The sequence below is a fragment of the Carassius gibelio genome, chromosome A9 (genome assembly GCF_023724105.1).
Source record: "Carassius gibelio isolate Cgi1373 ecotype wild population from Czech Republic chromosome A9, carGib1.2-hapl.c, whole genome shotgun sequence".
Lineage (NCBI taxonomy): Eukaryota > Metazoa > Chordata > Actinopteri > Cypriniformes > Cyprinidae > Carassius > Carassius gibelio.
In genome coordinates this window covers 16,082,305-16,103,386 of record NC_068379.1, presented here as the reverse complement: position 1 = coordinate 16,103,386, position 21,082 = coordinate 16,082,305, and the positions used below count along the sequence as shown (strand labels likewise).

The 21,082-nt window shown below is 38.1% G+C and overlaps 1 protein-coding gene across 1 annotated transcript in view; it reads right to left on the bottom strand.

The window, feature by feature from the left end:
* The window catches only part of LOC128019729 (contactin-associated protein-like 5), a 62,526-nt gene that overhangs the window by 35,535 nt on the left and 5,909 nt on the right, over positions 1–21,082 (bottom strand). The window contains exons 2-3 of the mRNA XM_052605896.1: positions 8,041–8,151; positions 4,811–5,004 (exon numbers count right to left, since the gene is read on the bottom strand). Coding sequence (XP_052461856.1) covers positions 4,811–5,004; positions 8,041–8,151 — 305 coding nt within the window. The remainder of the gene's footprint in view (positions 1–4,810; positions 5,005–8,040; positions 8,152–21,082) is intronic.

Genomic DNA, 21,082 nt, shown 5'->3' with positions numbered 1-21,082 from the left:
AGGCTATACATTTTTTTTCATCAGTTTTTTGTTTCCCCTGGGAATTGAAATCATGACCTTTTGCGCTGCTAACACAACGACCTACCACTGAGCCACAGGAACCATGTAACAAATAGCTCCTCACATACGTGATCTTTAATTAATATCCTAATGATTTTTAGCATAGATAAAAATCAATCATTTTGTTCACACTGTGAATACTGTAAACTGTTAAAACTCATACTGAGTTTTTTACACTGTTAAAGAGTTGGATTCGAATGCTTAACATGGACAAAGTTTCAAAAATTAAGTTGTAAGTTTGAAGGAGTATTTCTGTTCCAAAAATACTCCTTCCGGTTTGTCACAAGTATCGGAAAGTTTTTTTCGAGTATGGCTCTGTGTGACGTTAGATGGAGCGGAATTTCCTTATATGGGTCCTGAGGGCACGTCTGCCGGAAGAGCGCGCGCTCCCGTATAGCACAGCACTGAGAGCACAGACATTCACTGGTCAGAGCGAGAGTGTCGCGAAATGTTTACAAAAGGAGTGTGTTTTTGGTTGCCAGGGCAAGACAACCCTGCACAGATTACCAAAGAAAAAAAAAAAAACAGCATTAAGGGACCAGTGGATGGAGTTTATTTTTACAGAGCATCAACGGAGTTGTGCAAGTGTTTGTGTTTGTTCCCTGCATTTCGCAGATGCTTGTTTTACAAACAAGGCCCAGTTTGACGACAGATTTGCGTATCGTTTATTTCTTAAGGATGATGCAATCCCAACGAAAAAGGGTCACGATCGTGTGTTGGAACCGCAGGCGGTGAGTAAAACTGCTTCAAATATCTCTGCCTCCTTGTTAGTGCTTCCGCCTCCCATGCCGGAGAGCCGGGTTCGAGCCCTGCTCGGAGCGAGTCGTTGCTGCTGCTGCTCTCGTTCAGTTTCAGCCTCGGGATCTGGATCATAAATAAACGTCTGAATCTGACTGTTAGCCATGGTTTGTTTCGGATGATGTTGTTTCCCTCACGCTCACAGCTTCCAAACGCTCTCAACGCAAAAGCCTACTGGCGCTCGTGATTCTTTAGCTCCGCCCACACGTCATGCCTCCAGCTGGTCGTGTTTTTCCGGGAAAAATCGGTACAGACTATCTTTCTCTTATGAATATAATAAAACTAAAGACTTTTTTGAGTTATAAAGGATGCAGTACTACTCTATAGGTAATCAAGATTAACAGGATATTGAGTGAAAACGAGCATTTCACCCCCCCTTTAATATGAAAAATTAAAATAATGTGTGTGGTGTGAAGCAGGCTTTATACATTGATGGTGAGAATCCAAGCTTGAAATCTGTCAGTAGAAAATGAAAGAAGAAGAGAATAACAAAATAAAAAAGGACAGAGAAAGAAAATAATAATTAAAAAAAGATGGTGAAAAGAGAAAATGAAAGAAAGATACAATAAAAAAGAAAATACAAATTAACATTTTCCAATTTGATTCCTGTCATTATAGAGAGCAGATCCTTCCTGTTAGAATCAATCCAAAAAATCCTCTGGCTATCATTTTCGCATCCCAGAAACACTAGCACACTTCACTCACACACACACAGTCTGTGAAAAGAAAATGACAAAGGACGGCATGAACACAGCTCAATAGCTCGAAGCCCCACAGGCTATAAGACGAAAGAAATGACCGTGGTGAGGCCCCTACAAAGCTTATGCAGTCAGCATTTTTCTGTCAACGTAGGCGAATCCTGTTTCCCCGCCAGGAGCTGATGGCAATAGAAGATGAAGACAAAGAATGAAATGTGTCAGTGAAATTCCAGCAAGATACATGTCAACAGCTATTTCTGCTTTTAAAATGCTAGCCTGTCTTCAGGTCACCAGTGCCACAATATTAAGACATACATGTAATGTGACATGAGCTGTTCATATCTCAAACACTTAACCAAAAACGAACACCTGTCTAATGCATAAAACTGACTGTTATTGTTGACTGGTTATTGATTAAAGATACAATAAATGTATGCTTTTACAAAAGGTACTTGCTCCTTACTCTCTATCCGCTTCTGACTTACAGCAAACGCTATTACACATCAACACACTCAGCAGCAGCAGCAGTCCTGACTGGAGAGAGCAATTATCTGCCACTTCGGGAAGCCCATTCACACCGTCCTACAGGAAGACCTCTGACATACAGTGGAGGCAAACAAGCTCTGCGGATGGGCCACCCTCATAGCCCAAAACATTTGGTAGCTTTCCCCAGCAGATTCAGACACAGCGCTCATTAAGTAAAAACACCATCTTGACAACAAATTAAGAGGGCTTTTTTCCTTTTCATTTAGTAGACACCTTCTTTTCCAAATCTTTACACTTTAACACTGTGAACGTGACACTCTTGTGAAGGAGGCTGTATAATACCCTTTTATTCTTTAAAATTGGGTTGAAAGAAAGAAAGAAGGAAAGAAAGAAAGAAATGCAGTTTTACATTTATATTATATTTATACAGTTTATAAAAAGCGTCTTGTATTGCATTTTAAATATGCATTCAGGACTGCTAATACAGGAGCGATGAGGATCTGATGACTGTAAATATTTGATCTGCCTTTGTTGCTGGGAAAAATATCAGCCTAATGTACCATCTTTGCATAGTGGGTTTTCACAATAATAACAAAAACTATGGGAATATTATGTCATCATACCCAAGTAAAAATTAAGTCAGCTGGAGAATCAAACATATATTACTGTTCAAAAGTTTGGGTTCTTTTTTATGTTTTTAAAACAAATATCTTCTTTCAAAATGGTCAGCAGTGTTGCATTTGTTTGATCAAAAACACAGTAATGCCATCATTGTGAAATATTATAACAAAATTAAAATAGGTGTTTTCTGTTTTTATACATTTTGATATGCAAAGCTGAATTATCAGCAGATCCAGCATGATCCTTCAAAATTCATAACATGCTAATTTGCTGCTCAAAAAACATTTCTTACTATTATTAATACTGAAATGTGTTGTGTTGCTTAATGTTTTTGTGGATACTGTAATACTTTCCCCGCAAGATTCTTTGATGAATATTACATTAATTTAATTTTCATTTGGTGTGAAAATACATAGATTTTACAGAATGTATAAGATTTAAAGCTAAACATTGCACTGCAACAAATTCTGGTGTTGCAACTCACTATATGGATGTCTACACTACACATAATTTTAATTACCATTGATGAAAATGTCTGTATATTTTCAAAACCTCACTTATGGGAATATATTTCTATTTGTTGCTTATATTTTGGGAATATCTTTCAGCCTATATGAAGAATCGATGTGTCCTTATGTAAAAGGGAAAGGATCAATCCCCTAAACCTGGTAAATGACACCAGAATAAAAATAAACAGAATATAAATAAACGCAATCGACTGGTTCTTCAGAAGCATTTATATAAAGATTACTAAATCAATCGTTTACACATGAGAGCAAAGCATGACTCAGAATGACAGTGAATTTAAACCATTTCTTATTGTATATCATGTCAAACATTCAGAGCTTTATATAATGAGCCTATTGTGTATCAAATAAAAGTTTTGCTTGAATATTAATAAAGCTGAGAGTGTCTCCAGACATTACTATTCCCACATCGCTTCACATTGCTGAGTGTGTTACCTTTACACTTCTGATCAACACATTTCCTCCATATTAAAGGCTAATTACATCTTACTCGACTGTAATCTTCTCTTTTCATTAAACACACTCTGTTAATGCCATTATATCTTTAATAAAGCAGCAGTCTCATCATTTGTATATAATTACAAAGCAGCAACAGGGGATAATGAAAATTCTCTGTAGAAGCATTCTAAGCGTAGAGGCCAAGCCTGAGGACAAAAACAATAGATGCGTTGGTGGAGCAGCATCAAGATCTCTTCAAACACTGGCAATTATTGAGAGGCTGTGGCAGGTTCAACATCATTAGAACAATCTATTTCAGGAATCTCAGAAATTGCTAGCAGCAATTCATATGTTCGTAACTGAATTCAGAGTTCAGTTAATGGGATCAGAACTTTTCAGTGCATGAAAATAAGCTGCACTAAAGATGTTAAAAACAAGACTCTCATTTTCCTCTGCAGCACCATAGGTGATGCGTAATCAACTAAATCAGTAAAAATTCAGCCGCTAAAAGATATTATCGAAAGGATAATGACCTTACTTTCACATGCTCTTTGGAAATTGAATCCAAACAGGGTGATCAGAACCCTGACACAAAGCAAAAGACTCTTGTATCACCCTGAAGGGGTTTATTTTGCCTTAATGACCGGGTGAATGTACATTATACCACTTCTCACCAAATAAATAAAGAAATTGACACAAAATATTGATTTGAGTTGAAATGATATGATTATGTGAGAAAAAAGAGACTGCAGAGTGATATGAGAAGCATTGAACTAGCCCATTGTAGGAAATTGGTTATCAGGGACAATAGTGAAATAAACAGTTTAGAGATCATTCCACAAAAATATTCAACTGCAGAAGGCCACAAATGACCAATCAGAATGGAGTATTCTAGTGCACTGTATAATAATTTTGCATAATGACCGCTAAACTTTATAATTTACAGTTGCCCCAGAAAGTCTATTTCCTATAGCTGTGGTAGTTTGTTGTATCTCATTACTCTACGGTCTATTTCCTCCCACATAATAAAATAATTTAGACCGAAATCCATATTTCATTTGCATTTCTTTATATATATAAGATAAGCAGCCATGTAATAAGTGGGATAATGCACAGACAGCCAGTTATTTTTGTAAAATAAGCCCCAGCAGGGTGAAGTGGTACCAAAATACACACACTTACCCCAACAATGTCCTCTAACATGTACTGCTTCCAGACGCGTCCGGTGTCACTGTACAGGAGCATGTAGGCACTGACCCAATCCGTGCTACCGTGACGACCTTGCGTGGCCACCGCTGTCACCTCCACTCGGTCCTGGAGGTCAACCTGCAGCCAGGGTGACTTGTCCATCAACTCTGGGCTCCACCCACCACCTCCTAGAGAACCCCATAAGACCTCTGTCAATGTTTATCAAAACATTTTTCTATTTTGAGTGTCATATGATGTCCTTGCTGAAAGAAAAAATAATGGGAAAGGAAAATGGAAGCTTTAGCATAAGTTCTGCCAGGAAGACTCAATTGTTAGCGTCACCTATTACCTTTTCAATCGTCCAATCACGTTCTAATAATAGAAGTATAAAAGAACCTGTGCTTACACTTGTCTGAGTTTGCAGATGCTGAACACGTCACTCGCCACCACCCACCCCTCCACCACCAAGATTGGCTCCTCCCTCAACAATAACAAGCATCTTCTCTCCATCTCCCTTACCACCACAGGATGTTCTTCCCCTCCAACCATCCCACCACCACCAGGATGGTCCCTCCTAAAACGTCACGGGGGTCGGCTGCGCCCCTGCCTTCATCTTCAGGCAGGAAATACTGAATCCGTACCCTCGGACAGCTATTTACGAATGGGGCCTACGCCAAATACAAACATACAGCTTGCTGGGTCATAAATAAATGTATGAATTGTTTCAATATCTTCTCCGAGTCTTTCTGGTAGAACTGGCACTCGCTTTCATTTGAGCAAGTACATGAAACTATCAAAACTTCATTTCAATTTGGATTCTATTTGGTTTTATTTTCATAATGTGAGCTGCTGTCAATCAGTAGACGGCCTCCACTCCAAAACAGGCCAAAAAGCTTCAACCTCTTGACCTCGCTTAACATGTACAACATTCACTTTGGATCAGAGAGGGCTGCCAGCACCTGTGCTCTATATAAAGATGCATTTCTGCCTCCACAATCCTCCAGCTCACTGCATGGAGAAATTGGTCTGACTCAGGCAGAGAAGATCATTACTCAAGCACTACGGACACCACGGGAGCAGATCAGAGAAGAATCTTAAACAGGGGACCTCTCACTTGAAAAGTGCAGTATTTGAACAGAACCCCTAGAGAGAGGAATCATTTAGTTTGTTAAAGATGCATGCGGTTAAGGTTGGTCACAGTTATAAATAGCTCAGAGACATGCAGATGGGGTTGGTTATATATATATGGTTATGGTTATATATATATATATATATATATATATATATATATATATATATATATATATATATATATATATATATATATATATATATATATATATATATATATATATATTACTGCTGTCAATCGATTAAAAAAAATTAACTAATTAATCGCACAATTTTTTAAAATTAATCGCGATTAATCGCGATTAATCGCAATTAAAAGACTGAAACTTTTTGGATAGGTAAATGTAAAATGTAAATAATTAATGTAAACTCAAGACAAAGAAACTATTTAAATTCAAAATATGATTGTTTATTGGAATTTTTGTTTAACTTGTAACACAGATTTTCTCATGTAAACAACATACCTGCAATAAACCATCAATATCCTCCAAATTAACTGTTGGCTTGAAAGCCATATTTATTACAGAAATAAAAACACAGGCATGTAAGTACCATTTGAATTTCAAAACAATCAATGCCAATAAAAAACAAAAATGATTTCCATGTTGAATTCTAAGTGGACTGCAAAAAAATTCCAAAGTATAGTAATTGCCAGTGCCTTAAGTGGGCCGGTATGCACTGGTACCGCTACTTCCAAATATAGCTCTTGAGCGTACCGCAACCTCTCCGTGCACCCAGAACGTGCTTGTAGCGTACCGGTACGCTCATTTGGACATCTGTTTTAATAGAGGTTTTAATCTTTTACCTACACTGCCGATTTTCAGAGCGCCCTTCACAATGCAAGCTTCCTAATTCATCCCACCCAGAGCAGAAACTACATTACCCATTCACCCTTAAGTTATACAAGTGAATAGCGCATGTGTCGCTTTTCCCACTGTTAAGTGTCAACAACTCAACGTGGCCGGAGAAGGTGTGTGAAACTCGTTGTGAGTTATACTAAAGCAAAATCTTGAGTATTTATTGTCTGATAAACATTAAAAACTGTCTGCGGAGGTTGAGTCGTCCTGCAGCCCCCGCTGGCTGTTCATTGGCTGCAGCATCTTTTTTCTAAGTTCTAAAAAAATACCGTAGACGGCAAGGCACAAATTTAGATATTCATTTATCTAATTAATCTATAGCCTATGCACAAAGACAATATGATCTTTTTGTCCCCTTTTTGTTTTAAAGCTTGATGAAGAGAGAGAGCGCAAGTTGCTGCAGCTGCGAGGAGGACAGTGATGCACGCGCACAGGAGTGATTGACAGTTCGCGGCACTGTGTACAAAAAATACTCCGCTACACAATTATTTCGTTTTTTCGTTTAAGCTTATTAACGTTAGCGTTACAGAAATGTCTGATTTACGCACTGTTACAGTCATTGTTGTTGTTTTTTTAAACAATGACATTTGAGTTCATGATTTTAATGTTGCTGTTTCTTGTGGCAGACTGAAGAGTAACCCGGCAGAGTTTTATACTGAAACTTTCCGTCTAAAAGTCCTTCCTTGGTCTTATCCATATTTATTTGCACGTTGAACACACATAGGCCACAACTGGAAATAAAAAAAAACTGCAACCGCGTTAATTGCGTTATTTTTTTTTAACGCGTTAAATATTTCAAATTAATCGAATGCGTTAACGCGCTAATTTTGACAGCACTAATATATATATATATATATATATATATATATATATATATATATATATATATATATATATATATATATATATATATATATATATATATATATATATTTTTTTTTTTTTTTTTTTTTTTTTACTGCATTTATTTAATCTGAAATATTATCACAACGTAAAATAACTGTTTTCTATTTTAATACATTAATTATAATTCTCTGATGGTAAAGCTGAATTTTAAACAGCCATTGCTCCAATCGTCAGTGTCACATTCACATACATATAGTCTATTAAAGGTTAAAAGAGTTCATAAATAAAAGGCTCCTATAACACTAAGAAGGCTTAAATTTCCCAAGTGTAATTTATTTTGTCTCCTTAACTGACACACATGAATGAATTAACATGCAAAGTAGAACTTACCATCTCTTTTGTTTAATTTGGCAAAGTGCGCAGCCCGACTGTCTGAGAAATGTGAAGAGCTCTGAAAGGAAGTTGCAGGCAGAAGAGATGCCAGAGATCCATCACAACTGTCTGGATAACACAATAACAAAACAGACAAATATTAGCTAATGTGAAAACAAACCCCTCTACTTACGTATGTGTAGCAGATTTTCCTCAGACAAATCTTTTTCTGTTTAGATAGTCCTACACACAGGTGAGATATCTTCACTCATAATGGTACCTTCAAATAATCCCGATAGTGTGGAAAATGATTTCATGGCAAATCCACATTTATGCACCTCTTTTCTTCATATCAAACCAAGTTGCAACATTTTGAGAGTTTGAGTAACTGAGAGAACTGTTTTCTTAATAATTTCAGATCTTGCAACATTCTATTACCTGAAGAACAAAAAAATAAAAAAATAAAAAATAAATAATTCTACTTACAGATCTAATCTGAAATTAAGCTTAGCAGTTATTTGAAAATAATTAAACAAATGCACACATGAAAGTTTAGCATTGACATGGTTTTACTTGTTTTGAATGTTGTATAATCGTTGTAATTATAAATAATAATAATAAAACTAATGTCTTCATGGTCAGAAGCCTAAAAATGAGATATAGAGAAAAATAGGTTTCTGGGTCAAGAAAGCAACCTCTGAAGGTTGTGTCTATGGTAACCGCAAAATATATCTCTATACTTTGGTAAAGTGTCATAATTAGGGTTAAAACTCAGTAGGGGTCTTGACTTTGCTGTTTGATGGAAAAGGTTATGCGATATATTATGATATTATGTGAATTTATTTTGCATTGCAAGCAAAGGCCTTGAGGCAGGAAGAAAGAGATATGAAGGGGTAACTGAATACCAATAATTACACATGGGATTTCTCGGTCTGCTCCCTACCAGAGTTGTATTCCACAAATGACAATCATCACTTGCTCTAAGCTCACAGGCTCTGATCTATACATTTTGAATATGTATAAGCAAAAAAAAAAAAAAAAAAAAAAAAAACACCACAGACAAATGCTGCATGCTCCAGATAACCCCTCTTTTTAAATTTAGGTGACATATGTTCAGCTATTACCCTCCTGCTAAGCACTAACCACTTTTGACATTCATACATATGTGAAGTCGCTGCAGTGTCTGAATCTCTTCTTGTCATATTCTTATGTTCAAACTCTCTTGACTTATGCAGGTTCTCAGTGATGAAACCAAAAAAAAAAAAAAAAAAAACACTTTTGTGAACAAAACCACTTTTGTGAAGGCTGCCATGAAACGTTAATCATTAAGGAATGAAAAGCAGACTCTACAAATCTGAGTTAGCATGAATTCTATCAGATGAAAGTAATAAACGTTCATCCATTTATGGGAATTTGAGTTTTAAGTAAGGCACGACATTGACATTTAACAGGAAAAAACTGTATTTGGCATTTATTATAAAGATGGCTATTATAGTCTCCATACACAGTAAGCAATTAAGGTGCATTCAGTTAATTTGGTGCTAATTGAAAAAGTTTTACACATTAGGAAACAAATTGATCTATTGTGAAGAGGATGGTGTACACTTGTATGAGATTTACTCATAATCATTTTTTAAGGGTTTTTATGTATGGTGCAGGTCACCAACACCCCCCCCCCCCCCCCAACCCCCCTCTTTCACCATGTTTAATTGACATGTCTGTTTGTGTTTCACTAAACGTGAGAAGAAATCTTCACGCCTCTTGTAAAAAAAAGAAGTGTGCTTAAAGGTCCACTAAAGTGCCTTGAAACCAAAGATGTAAAATATATCCAAGACACTCCTGTAGTTTTGAATGTGAAAAAATGCAACACTCAATATGGCCTTTCTAACTAAGGAAGCCCCGCCTTCTGATTAAAAGAGCCAATTGAAAATTGGTTTAATGCTACTTCTACATTAATCCGAATACATTTGAGTTTTTGTTTTAAAACGCTTTTCATCCACATTAGCGTTTTCAAGCGTTTTCTAAAAGTTTCTCATCCATACTGGAACGTCGGAAAATGTCAAATCTTTTCTACTCAACAGTGCTGTTTCTAATACCAAGTCTGTCTAACAGTTCCTCTTCAGGAACTTGAGCTGCGTCAATGATGTTTTGGGGAACTCCTCCAGCGTGACGTCTCTGAATAACGTGTGTAATCAGTTTAATGGATGGGTGAGACGTCATAGGCGGGTGACGTCAGAGACCAAGAAGCACAAAAGCACGATAAAAGTATCGGTTTGTAAGTCTTATTTAGTGCTGTTTGTCCACTGATAAACTCCATTTGTCAAAGCTTCAATCAAGAGAAGTTTTGGGCGAGAGCAGTCAGCGTTCAGGCTGTTTTTTTTTTCTGCCAGCAAAAAAAAAAAGAAAAAAAATAAGTAGGGACACACACAGCTCGTGTGTTGTCTGCTTGAGAGTGAAGCGTGCAGTGTCAGCTCTCAATGGAGTTGACGGTTGCGATGCGAGCGTTTTGCTTCACTCTCAGAAGGCTCTCTTTGAGGAGGGAGCCTTCACTGGCGTTTCTTGCTGTGCCAGCCCCACTTTTGCCGAGGTGGAGCGGTGGTTGTGCTCGCGGGTTTCACTTTTGGATCTGCTGGAAGGAATGTAGACGGGCAAGTGCCTATCTTCTTCCTTAACCACCAGATCCAGCGCCTGCTCTCAGGGGTTCGGAAGCTCGCTGCTGCATGCTCTCTCACCAGGCACACTCCGAGGAGTGTGTCCGTGCATGCGATTTTGTTGTTGCAGTTGCGCTGCTGCTGAGGCACGGGTCCTGCAGCCGGTACTTCACTGTTTCCGAGGAAGGATGAGGTGTTGTGTCCTTTTTAAGATCTGCACTTTTTGAACCTTTCAGTCAGGGGACTGAAGTTCAGCATGCTTGCACAGGCCAAGTCCGAGGAATGGTGTGTCACGATCTATCAAAAAGATGAACTAATCTCCATCCTTCTTCTTCGGAGGTTCCTGAGGTTTGCTTTTGGGGGCAAAAGCCTACCAATACGGATCTTCCTCTGGCCTTGCACTCTTACCCCACATTTTCACAACTCAACCACTTTAACAATTGGTTGAAATTAGCTCAATCAGAGCAGATGACGGTTCGGCATCGATGTGTCATTCTTGCTCAAATAAAAAAGCTGGGGTTAAGACTTAAAGCCAAGAAAAGTGTGCTTTCTCCAGTATAGAGAACCACTTATCTGGGTGGGGTGTAAGATTCGACCACAATGCAGGCACGTATGTCACCTGCTTGGATCGAGTTGATCCACACTGCAGTCGCGAGAGTGAGAGAAGTCACTCACTGTCAAGCAGTCTCGCAGATTGCTGGGTCTGATGGCTGCTGCGTCCAACGTGAATGTTATTGTCCTGCTGTACATGAGACCCTTAGAGTTGTGGCTCAAGACCATGGGGTTCTCCCCGAGGGAAAACCAACTTCGCATGCTAAAGGTCATGCGGTGGTGCCTACGTGCCTTAGACATATGGAGAAAACCTTGGTTCTTGTCTTAGGGCCCGGTGCTGGGAGCTCTTTGTCGCCGCATATGCTAGCTCCAGGGAATGGCAGCTTCACACCGAGGTGATGAAGCAGAGTTGCAAAGGTTGGCCAGACTCGGGTGGATCTGTTTGCATCTCGAGAGACATTGCACTGTCCCCTCTGGATTCCTGTGACTCATCCAGTTCCACTGGGGCTGGACATCATGGTACAGACATGGCAGAGGCTTCATCTTTACGTTTTTCCCCTGACTGCTCTTCTCCCGGGAGTTCTGGCGAGAGTGCCCTGGGACGGAGTCCGGCTGCTGTTAGTAGCCCCGTTCTGGCCGGGCCGGGTATGGTTCCTGGTGTGGTCTCTGAGGAGGCACAACTCTTAGCTTCCAGTCTCTCCACCGAGGTTGTTGAGACCATTTCTCCAATCCAGAGCTCCCTCAACGAGGAAACTGTATGCCTTGAAGTGGAAGCTTTTCACTTCTTGGTACGGAGACCGCCAGCTCAACCCAGTTAACTGCCCGGTTGGTACAGTGCTGGAGTTCTTGCAGGCAGGCTCTACGCAGGATTGACCCACTCCACCTTGAAGGTCTACTTGGCGGCCATGGCGGCCTACCGCTCCCCTTTTGATGGCCAGTCAGTGGGCAGAAACACTCTGGTTACATGTTTCCTCCATGGTTCACTGAGGCTCCGGCTCCGGCCAGAAGAAGCTTATGCTGAGAGGTGATCAGGATGCTATCCTAAGCCTCAAGTCCTCTGATCTCCCCTCTCTTGGAGGTTTAGACTCTTCCACACTAGGCAGAGATTTGAAAGTCTGGCGGCGTGGGCATTTTCGTTCCCCAAAGCATCATCGATGCAGCTTGAGTTCCTGAAGAGGAATGTCTAAGGATACGTATGTAACCCTGGTTCCTCGAGGGAATGAGACGCTGCGTCGCAGTGCCACACTTCCGGCATCTCTGGCTGGCGCTTGCTTCATCCTCTGAGGCTGGCTGCCGGCTTCGCCACTCGTGCTTTTATGCTTCCTGGTCTCTGACATCACCCGCCTATGATGTCTCGCCCATCCATTGGACTGATTACACACGTCATTCACAGACGTCACCCCAATTCTCCAAAGCATCATCGACGCAGCATCTCTTTCCGTAACCTTAGATGTTTTTCCTCCTAATTTCACCCATTTTGCTATAAAATATAGCATTCTGCGAAGAAATCAAATGGGTCCAATATGTTTTGTGGTCTGTGCCAGCTTACGCATATGATCCGTTCTGTGCTATCTTGTCTCTGGACCCGATCAGACTGTGTGTGCACTGCAGTGGTTTGCATGACAATGTGTAACAAGACTTCATTCACATCAATCAAATTCACATTTACATTGGGGCTGCTCGATTATGGCAAAAATAATAATCTCGATTATTTTGGTCAATATTGTAATCACAAATATTTAACACGATTATGAGTGGGGCACATGACCACAAGATAGCAATATATATATATATATATATATATATATATATATATATATATATATATATATATATATATATATATATATATATATATATAATATATATTTTTTTAAATATATATTTTTTATAATATATATTTTTTAAAATAAGGTTGCTATGACATCTACAGTTTAGAGACCAGCGGAATTGCACAATTTTCAATACCAAAGCAGAATACTATGGTAACTAATATTAGTTAAAAAAATATATATCCTAAAATATTATTGAAAATAGTTAGACTAAAAAATTTGACTTTAAACAACAAGCAGTGCTTTAAATTGTATGCAAGTCCAAAGTATTCATTTGACAGCTCACTACAGATATGGAATAATTTAATTTAATAATAAATTGTTGATTAATATTAATCACAGTCTACAGCAGGAAATGCCTGCTGTCACTTTAAGATCTGCATGGATCCAATTTACTGTTACACACATATTTTCTTTCTCAACTGTTTACGTTCACTTAATAATAATCACCTAGAGCCGCATTTTGACACTTTTTTTGCCTGTATTTGACCACTTATGGATGCACCTCAAGCTGAAAGATTAATTTATACATGTCTGAATTCTGTTCCGTGTCGGAGTGCATTATCTTTCACGCGTTTAAAAACATGAATGAATCTAATCAAGCACGTCCCATTTTGCAAAAGTAAAGTTATATGACAGCAAAAGCGCACTGCTAGAAAGGGAGCAGAATAGGGTGCAATAATCACATTTTTTCAATTACTGTATTTTCATAGTCATTGGAGGCCGAATTCTAAACTGTATTTCGAGGAACTTCACAGCTCAAATTTAATCGATCCTGTCCCCTGTAGTGCACCCTGTGCCATTCACCATAATTCACCACATAAACAGTGGTATGGCATATGCAAGATGGAAAGATTGATGACATAGAAAATCCAAGAGGTAATGCCCAAGTTGCTTATTTTTTTACAGAATGTAAGGAAATTCATTATTGAGTCCTCTCTGAAACTCACTAGTATCAGTGTAATTTACATAAACCTCAGAGACAGATCCATGTTATTTTGGAATTTAGTGCAAATAATTGAACAAATCTGAATCTTTTAATGAAAGGAAAGGAATTTCCTTTCGCATTACATCAACATCTTATAAGGCCGATTACAGATCATTTTAGAGAAAGCCTGTAGCGGCCCTGCATGGTTCTCCCTGTGTGCTCATTGAGCTGCATTTAAGAATACTGTGCCTCCAGCATGGAGTGACAGATTATGAGTACAGCAATCTGAGCGTGTCAGCACTCACAGGCCACTGATCCAGGATAAGGGAGGGGTGCAGATCTGCTTGGACTCTTTTGCTCTCCCCATTGTTCCTCGTCTCCACGCCAGTGCACAGCAAGAAGCTCTAATCTGCTGTAGAGCATGTGAGGACAGTGAAAACTGGCCACCAAGCGATTACAATAATCACTGCATTCCAGCCATCTGTGAGTCGAGAGCTATGTTCATTTAGCAGATCCGTTTGGTTTCAAATTGTGTCTACGACAGGCTGGAGGGAGCTGAACAATGTTTTCAGCTCAATGAAGAAACAGGGGATGAGTGCAGATGAGGTAAAATATCATTCCATATTACTGCAAAAACCCTCTGAGTGACCTGACTGCACTCATATAATGTATGTGAACAGATGCCTGTAATACTGATTTAACTCCCAAATGAAAAGGATCAAGCTGTTTTCATACATCTGAGTGTCTTATTCTCCCGGCGTGTCTATCACACATCAGCCGTAATGCATCATAGCTCCTCTGGGATTATGTTGATCACACGCTCTAACAGCACCATTCAAGCCCTTTATGATTTAACCCATTCATTCTTCCTGACTGATCTCTATTCCTCTCATTTCTCTCTACATCATAATTAAAAAGTATCATTAGCTGTGAGAAATGTAATTCATATTACAACACTACACTTTGTTTGAGCATTTATTCAAGTAAGGTAATTTTACAAGCTTCTAAATAAAACAAAACACCCTAATATGTATCCAAACAATAGTACATGATACAGTGAGTCAAATCAGTGACTCAGTTTTGTGTATCTGTTAATTTCCTAAAAACCGTACAAACGGACTGGTTCAACAGAATGACTCAGATTTTCTAACTTAACATATCAGAGAGACAAATACGACTTTTGAGGTGGGTGCTACATCATAGCTTGTTATTAGAAAATATCTAGAAAGTGTGTATGGTTTCTAATTGGTCTTGACTTTTGAATGCAATGAGACATGCATACTGTACATCAAATAAACCACCAGATCACAGAGTGCAATGTGGGCAAAAATCTGTATGCTGATCATGTTTTACTACCAAGAATTTTCCATATTACACCAATTTTCTCAATATGTGAACATGTTTAACAGCATTCTAATGGTTTAATCAGTGTGTGCATGTCTTGAATGCATGTATGTTTACTTGAATCCACCAGAGAAAAATACACTGACTTTCAAATTTCATGTGAATATTGTATGTGAATCGCACACACTTTCATTCAAATCAGGCCCTTGCAGTTAATAGTTTTGCTTAGATTTACATGTTAGCTGGTAATTCAGTGTCTCTCCTGACCTTTGCTCTCATTTCTCATCATTTCTTTTCTCAAAGAATGTCCATTTTCATTTAGCTCAAGTGGCTTTTGTTTTTGTTCCTCAGTCTGTGTATTTGTGTTAGCAAAAGATTAATTGTCAAAAACTGGCCCTTTGTGATAATATGTATCTGGTATCAATGTAATTGTATTATCCTGCTCTCAATGATAAGCATACATAGCTTTCTCACTCCGACACATGCTGGGAAATGAAAGCTCTCAGTATCTGATTCTATCAGCATCAGTCTAGAGCGAGCCATCCATCTTTAAAGCCATTGACTCCCACTGTCACAGACTGCAGCCCAAACAGATGCTGGCTGCTTTAATTAGATTTCACAATTGTCAGCAGATTAACGAGGACACTTGTGGTTGCCAGCATGTCATAAAGTGTCTGACTGCATCTAAATGTCTTTTGACCTTTGAAAGCATTCAGTGTAATCAAGAGGTCAACGCACAATGCTAAGGCTAAAAACGCAAATTGTTGAGGCTTAAAAAATTATGCAAGACAGTATTAAGTCCCTAATAATACTGAATGCTTGTGTAGTTCTAGTGTAGCCTACAACTGAGACTTACACTGCTGGCAAGTGAGAAAGTTATATACTGACAGTCTATCTGAGCTCAGTGTTTTTTCTACAATCTCAGCAGGCTTAAATGCAGGTTGAACAAGTATTCTCTCTCAGCCATTGCTATCACTGAGCTAGTATGCATTCAATTGATCAAAAGTGACACTCAAAACAGTATAATGTTGCAAAAGGTTTCAAATTTAAATAAATGCTCATCTTTTAAATGTCATATTTATCAAAGAATGACATGACAAAGAAAAAAAATCAGTGTTTTTAAAAATATTACAACATAATGTTTTTTTAATACTGATAATAATAAGAAATTTCCAGACAATCAGCATATTAGAGTGATTTCTGAAGGATCATGTGACACCAAAGATTGGAGTAGTGGCAGCAGAAAATTCAGCTTTTAATCACATAAATAAATTACACTTTAAAATATATTTTAATAGAAAGTTAAATGAAATTGCAATATTTCACAACATTGCTGTATTTTTGGAATAATAAATGCAGCCTTGGTAAGCATAAGAGTCTTCTTTCAAAAACATTAAACAATCGTATAAACCTCAAACTTTTGAACGGTAGTCGACATTTTACAAGTGTAGTTTAAATTAATTGCAAAACATAACTGAGATCCCATGATAGTACACAAGGTACAATCATATAAATAAATAATGAATGTTGTAAATTATGAGTACATATACCAAGTATAATAAAATATAGGAGGCACATCAGCATATTACATAATTCACATATTTTAATAGTTTTGAAATTAAGTCCATAAAATGCAGGGGAAAGTATGTTTGCATTTGAGAAACATATTTCCTTTTTGTGTGTGCATTATGCGAGTAATGGAGCTCCACTGCAAGGATATATTTATGAACATCAATTTTATATGCACACATATATGCACAAATATTAGCAGACTTTCCAGTGACCAGACAAAGACTCCACTACTGGTGTCTCATATAGCATTAGTGCCATCAGCGAGGTGGATTATACAGCCACAGCAGCCCAGGAAATGTGATCAAAAGCTTATCTCATTGGTTAGTCTGATTTTGTTTTGGATGAAACAGGTCTCTCAGTTCTCTCATTCTAAAACTGAAAATGCTTGGGGGCCTTATGTTTTGGCCACTTTGATGCTGGTTTTGGCATTACTACAGAGAGGGTCTACATGTACCTGCAACAATAGCCAGCCTAACCGGCCAGCGCCAGTAATAGACATTGTCTTATTCCAGTAACAGCTTGTGCAAGCTTTTGCCAGAAAGTAAACAGTGTTGCTTATCTAAAACAAGCTCCATACTGCTCTGAGATGTTTTTCTTTTCAGCAGCAGTTTGGAGACTGTCATTAGTGGCTTGTGTGGTCACTTTTGAGAACGTGAGTAACGTCCTAAAACAGTAGCTCTGCATGCACACAGGTGGCCGAGCAGTTAGCATGATAATACTGTTGCAAAGAAAAACTATATGTATCCAGGCCTGTAAACTTAGTCAATGACAACTTCGATTGACTAAAATCTTATCAGCAAGATATTGACACAGCACAGTCCAAAGAGCTCAATGCATTGCATATTATGTGAAAAACCATAGTAGGTAGCCATAGAGCAACTTAAAATAAAAGAGGTTCATGCTAATTATGTGGATGTTTGCCAGAAAAGTGTAGGGACCACTTGGTCAAGATCATTTCTAAATTAATCAGGAGAAGATCACCCACCAGGAAACTTAGCTGAGTAAATTTTTAGCATCACCCAAGCTGTTCATGAGACTCAAGCAAAGGATGTAAAACAGCATGTTACACCCTGAGTGCACAACTGCTCATAATTAAAGGCAGCCAGCCAGCATGCCAAAGTATTTTACACAGGAGAGGATGTTTTTATATAAGTGGATAGGTTGAACGCTCCCCAAAGCCCCAGTACAACACATTATATCACAAAAAGATCATATAAAGTAATCTCAGTAAGTAAGATCAGTAATCTTCGTAAGACAATGCATAATTGTTTTCTATGGAATATGCCCAGGGGCATCATGCACCTACTTTTTTTGGAGGAGGTTTCAGTGACATATCTGGCACTTCTTTGTGAGACTGTGAGTCATGATAGTCTTGTGGTGTCATTTTATAGTGTGCATGGGGGTTGGATTCAAATCCTGATAATAATATACTTTTTTATAATAAAATGAACTAGACTGCCAGTGATCATCACTACCAGATAGTATGCTGCATTTTCATCTATGCATAGGTGTCTGAGAGTGCAACAGCAACAGAGGCTGTTCTCTGTAGTCCTTAATGTGAGTCACATGCCACACAGATTCCCTAGTGTGAGTGTGACATTTAAACTGAAATATAACACGTATACCATTAAATTCTAAAAATATTCAGTATGCTGTCAGATTAATATTTTATAACATTTTGGACAGATTCCCTAACCATCCCACACGAAATCTGCATGAATCACTTAATCATTTTGGCATCAAAACAGCAAAATTAACCAAAAGGCAATAACTTTGGGTTACTTTTAAATTTGCACGTTCAATAATGTAAAAATATTTATTTTTTGAAATCCATTTGGACCAAAACTCTGTGGGGGCAGGTCGGTTTGAATAGGCTTGATGTCTCTGAGTATGCCTGGTTTTACTGTGATAATCTCAGAATAATTCATTACTAAACTAAATGTCTTCAATTTGACTTTCTCGGCTTGTCAGATGGCCCATAGATGAACATACTGTCTGACATTGCTAAATAAATTAAAACATGATATTTTTGTAAATTAAATAGATTTTGATGAATGTCTCTTGTCAATTTCCCCACTTTCCTCGGCTGCAAGACGTATTTTGTGTTGGCTACTCTGCCAGCTCTCATTTTTCAGCATTATTGGTCAGCATTTCCTCCTAATAGCTTTTGAACAGCTGTTATTCTGTGGCCTCCGAGCTATACGGGAGACTGGCATCACTCGGTCCCTAATTAGGCAGCCTGCACTCACCAAAACAAACATTGCTCTACAAAGAGATCTGAGTCAATAATGTCAACAAATTGCTTTCTGTCTCCCAGCAAAAAGATTTCTGCTTCTTGCATCTACTGTACCTCAGCCAGAACAAAAGCAAATGTCTCAGGTAGGTGTGTTGTGTTTGGATTCTAAAAGACAAAAGATGATTAGAAATTATAACTCTGTTATAATGCAGAACATGATGAAATGGATGTTGAAAAGATTGATTTTTGAGATGTTTTGGTATATGAGATTAAAATACGTTTACTGGCATGCTTCTAAAGAAGCTCTGAAAAAGAAATGAATGGAATGAGGTGTCTTGCAACACAGAAAGATCAAGTAGCTCAAGTATTCATGGCAGATTTCAATACAGACTTCTGTTATGAAGCATGAACCTTTTTTGATGGCAAGATCAACCTTTTTTTTCAATAAACATTGAGCGTGAAAACCTAGGAATGAAAATGACGGTTAGAATGCAACATCAAGCATCATAGTGCAAGAAGAAAAATGCAGAGCAGCTTTAAGCACAGACATGAACCATTGACCACAGATCATGATAGTAAAAACAGATAGTCAAAATGTCTCCAATGGCACAAAATGCCAGACCATTTTTGAAGAAGTGGTTGGTCAATGGCTAGGTGACTTAATTCCTTGATTCCTACATTTTCTAGTCTGAAATAGTGGATCTTGACACCAGTCCCAGAGCTAGACCATCATTAACCTGTTATGTTGGACATAGTGAGGAAAGGCCTGAGGTTATTGTCTTGTGAACTTCTGGTTAATATCACATCAGGGGAAGTGTGTCTTCTGTTACAGGACAATGACAGCTGGGCTCCTTCCAACCCATCACCCCAGATGGTAGGGCACACGCTTTGCCCCCCAGCTGGCTCACAGAAATGTCACAAGGTTGCCCAGCATTTGGTTCATGACGGGAGAAAAAAAATGCAAGACAAAAAAGATGCTGATGTGCGGCCTTTCAATCTATGTTTTTCAGTGTGAGCCTTCAAAGAGCATGATAATGTCACAGTTTAAGAACTTCAGAGTAACATACTTTGGATTCCAGGATGGAATGAGGTTTTAACAGGGAAAGTTTAAATAATTTGGAATGGGACATGGGACTCTTTTCTTTTCAAAAAAGATCCAGTGTTTCAAAGCATGTTTTGGTAAACTTAACACTAAGGAGCATAGGATAAAAGTCCTTCCCAGAATATATATATTTTTAGTTTTTTTGTTTTTTTTACACTCTCAGGGAGGTTCAGGGAGTGAAACTGGCAAAAAAGTATTTTGAAAATCATCCCACTGGGCATTTGGTGCAGGGAAAGAGATCAAGAGAGAGCAGCACAGAAGTGGCATATACTAAATACTTTAGATATTGCATAAGCATACTGTTTAAAACAGCGGCATCTCTGCCTCTCCAAACGCCCACATGGAGAGACAACACACTTATTTATATTACACTTCAATACAATCACTTAAAAGTGCATATACTATTAATCAAATAATTACATACACTGCTGGTCAAAAATCCGAGGTCAGTTATGTTTTTATTTATTTTATTTTTTTTAAAGAAATTAATATTTCTGTTAGCAGGGATGTGTTACACTGGTCAAAAGTGACAGTAAAATATATTTAATTCATACAGATATTTCTACTTAAATGGTGTTCTTTTGAACTTTCTACTTACCAAAGAATAAAAAAAAAAAAATAAAAAAAATCAACACAAATAAGCAACACAACTGTTTTCGGGTTTGGGAAGCACTGGACTAGAGTAATGGCTGCTGAAAAATCTGTTTTGTCATCACAGGTAGAAATTACATTTCAAAATAATATTGAAGTACAAAACTGTTATTTTAAATTAGAATAATAGTTCACAATGTCAAAAAAAGGAGAAAGAGACGTCTTTTGTTCAAAATCATAAAAAATCTTCAG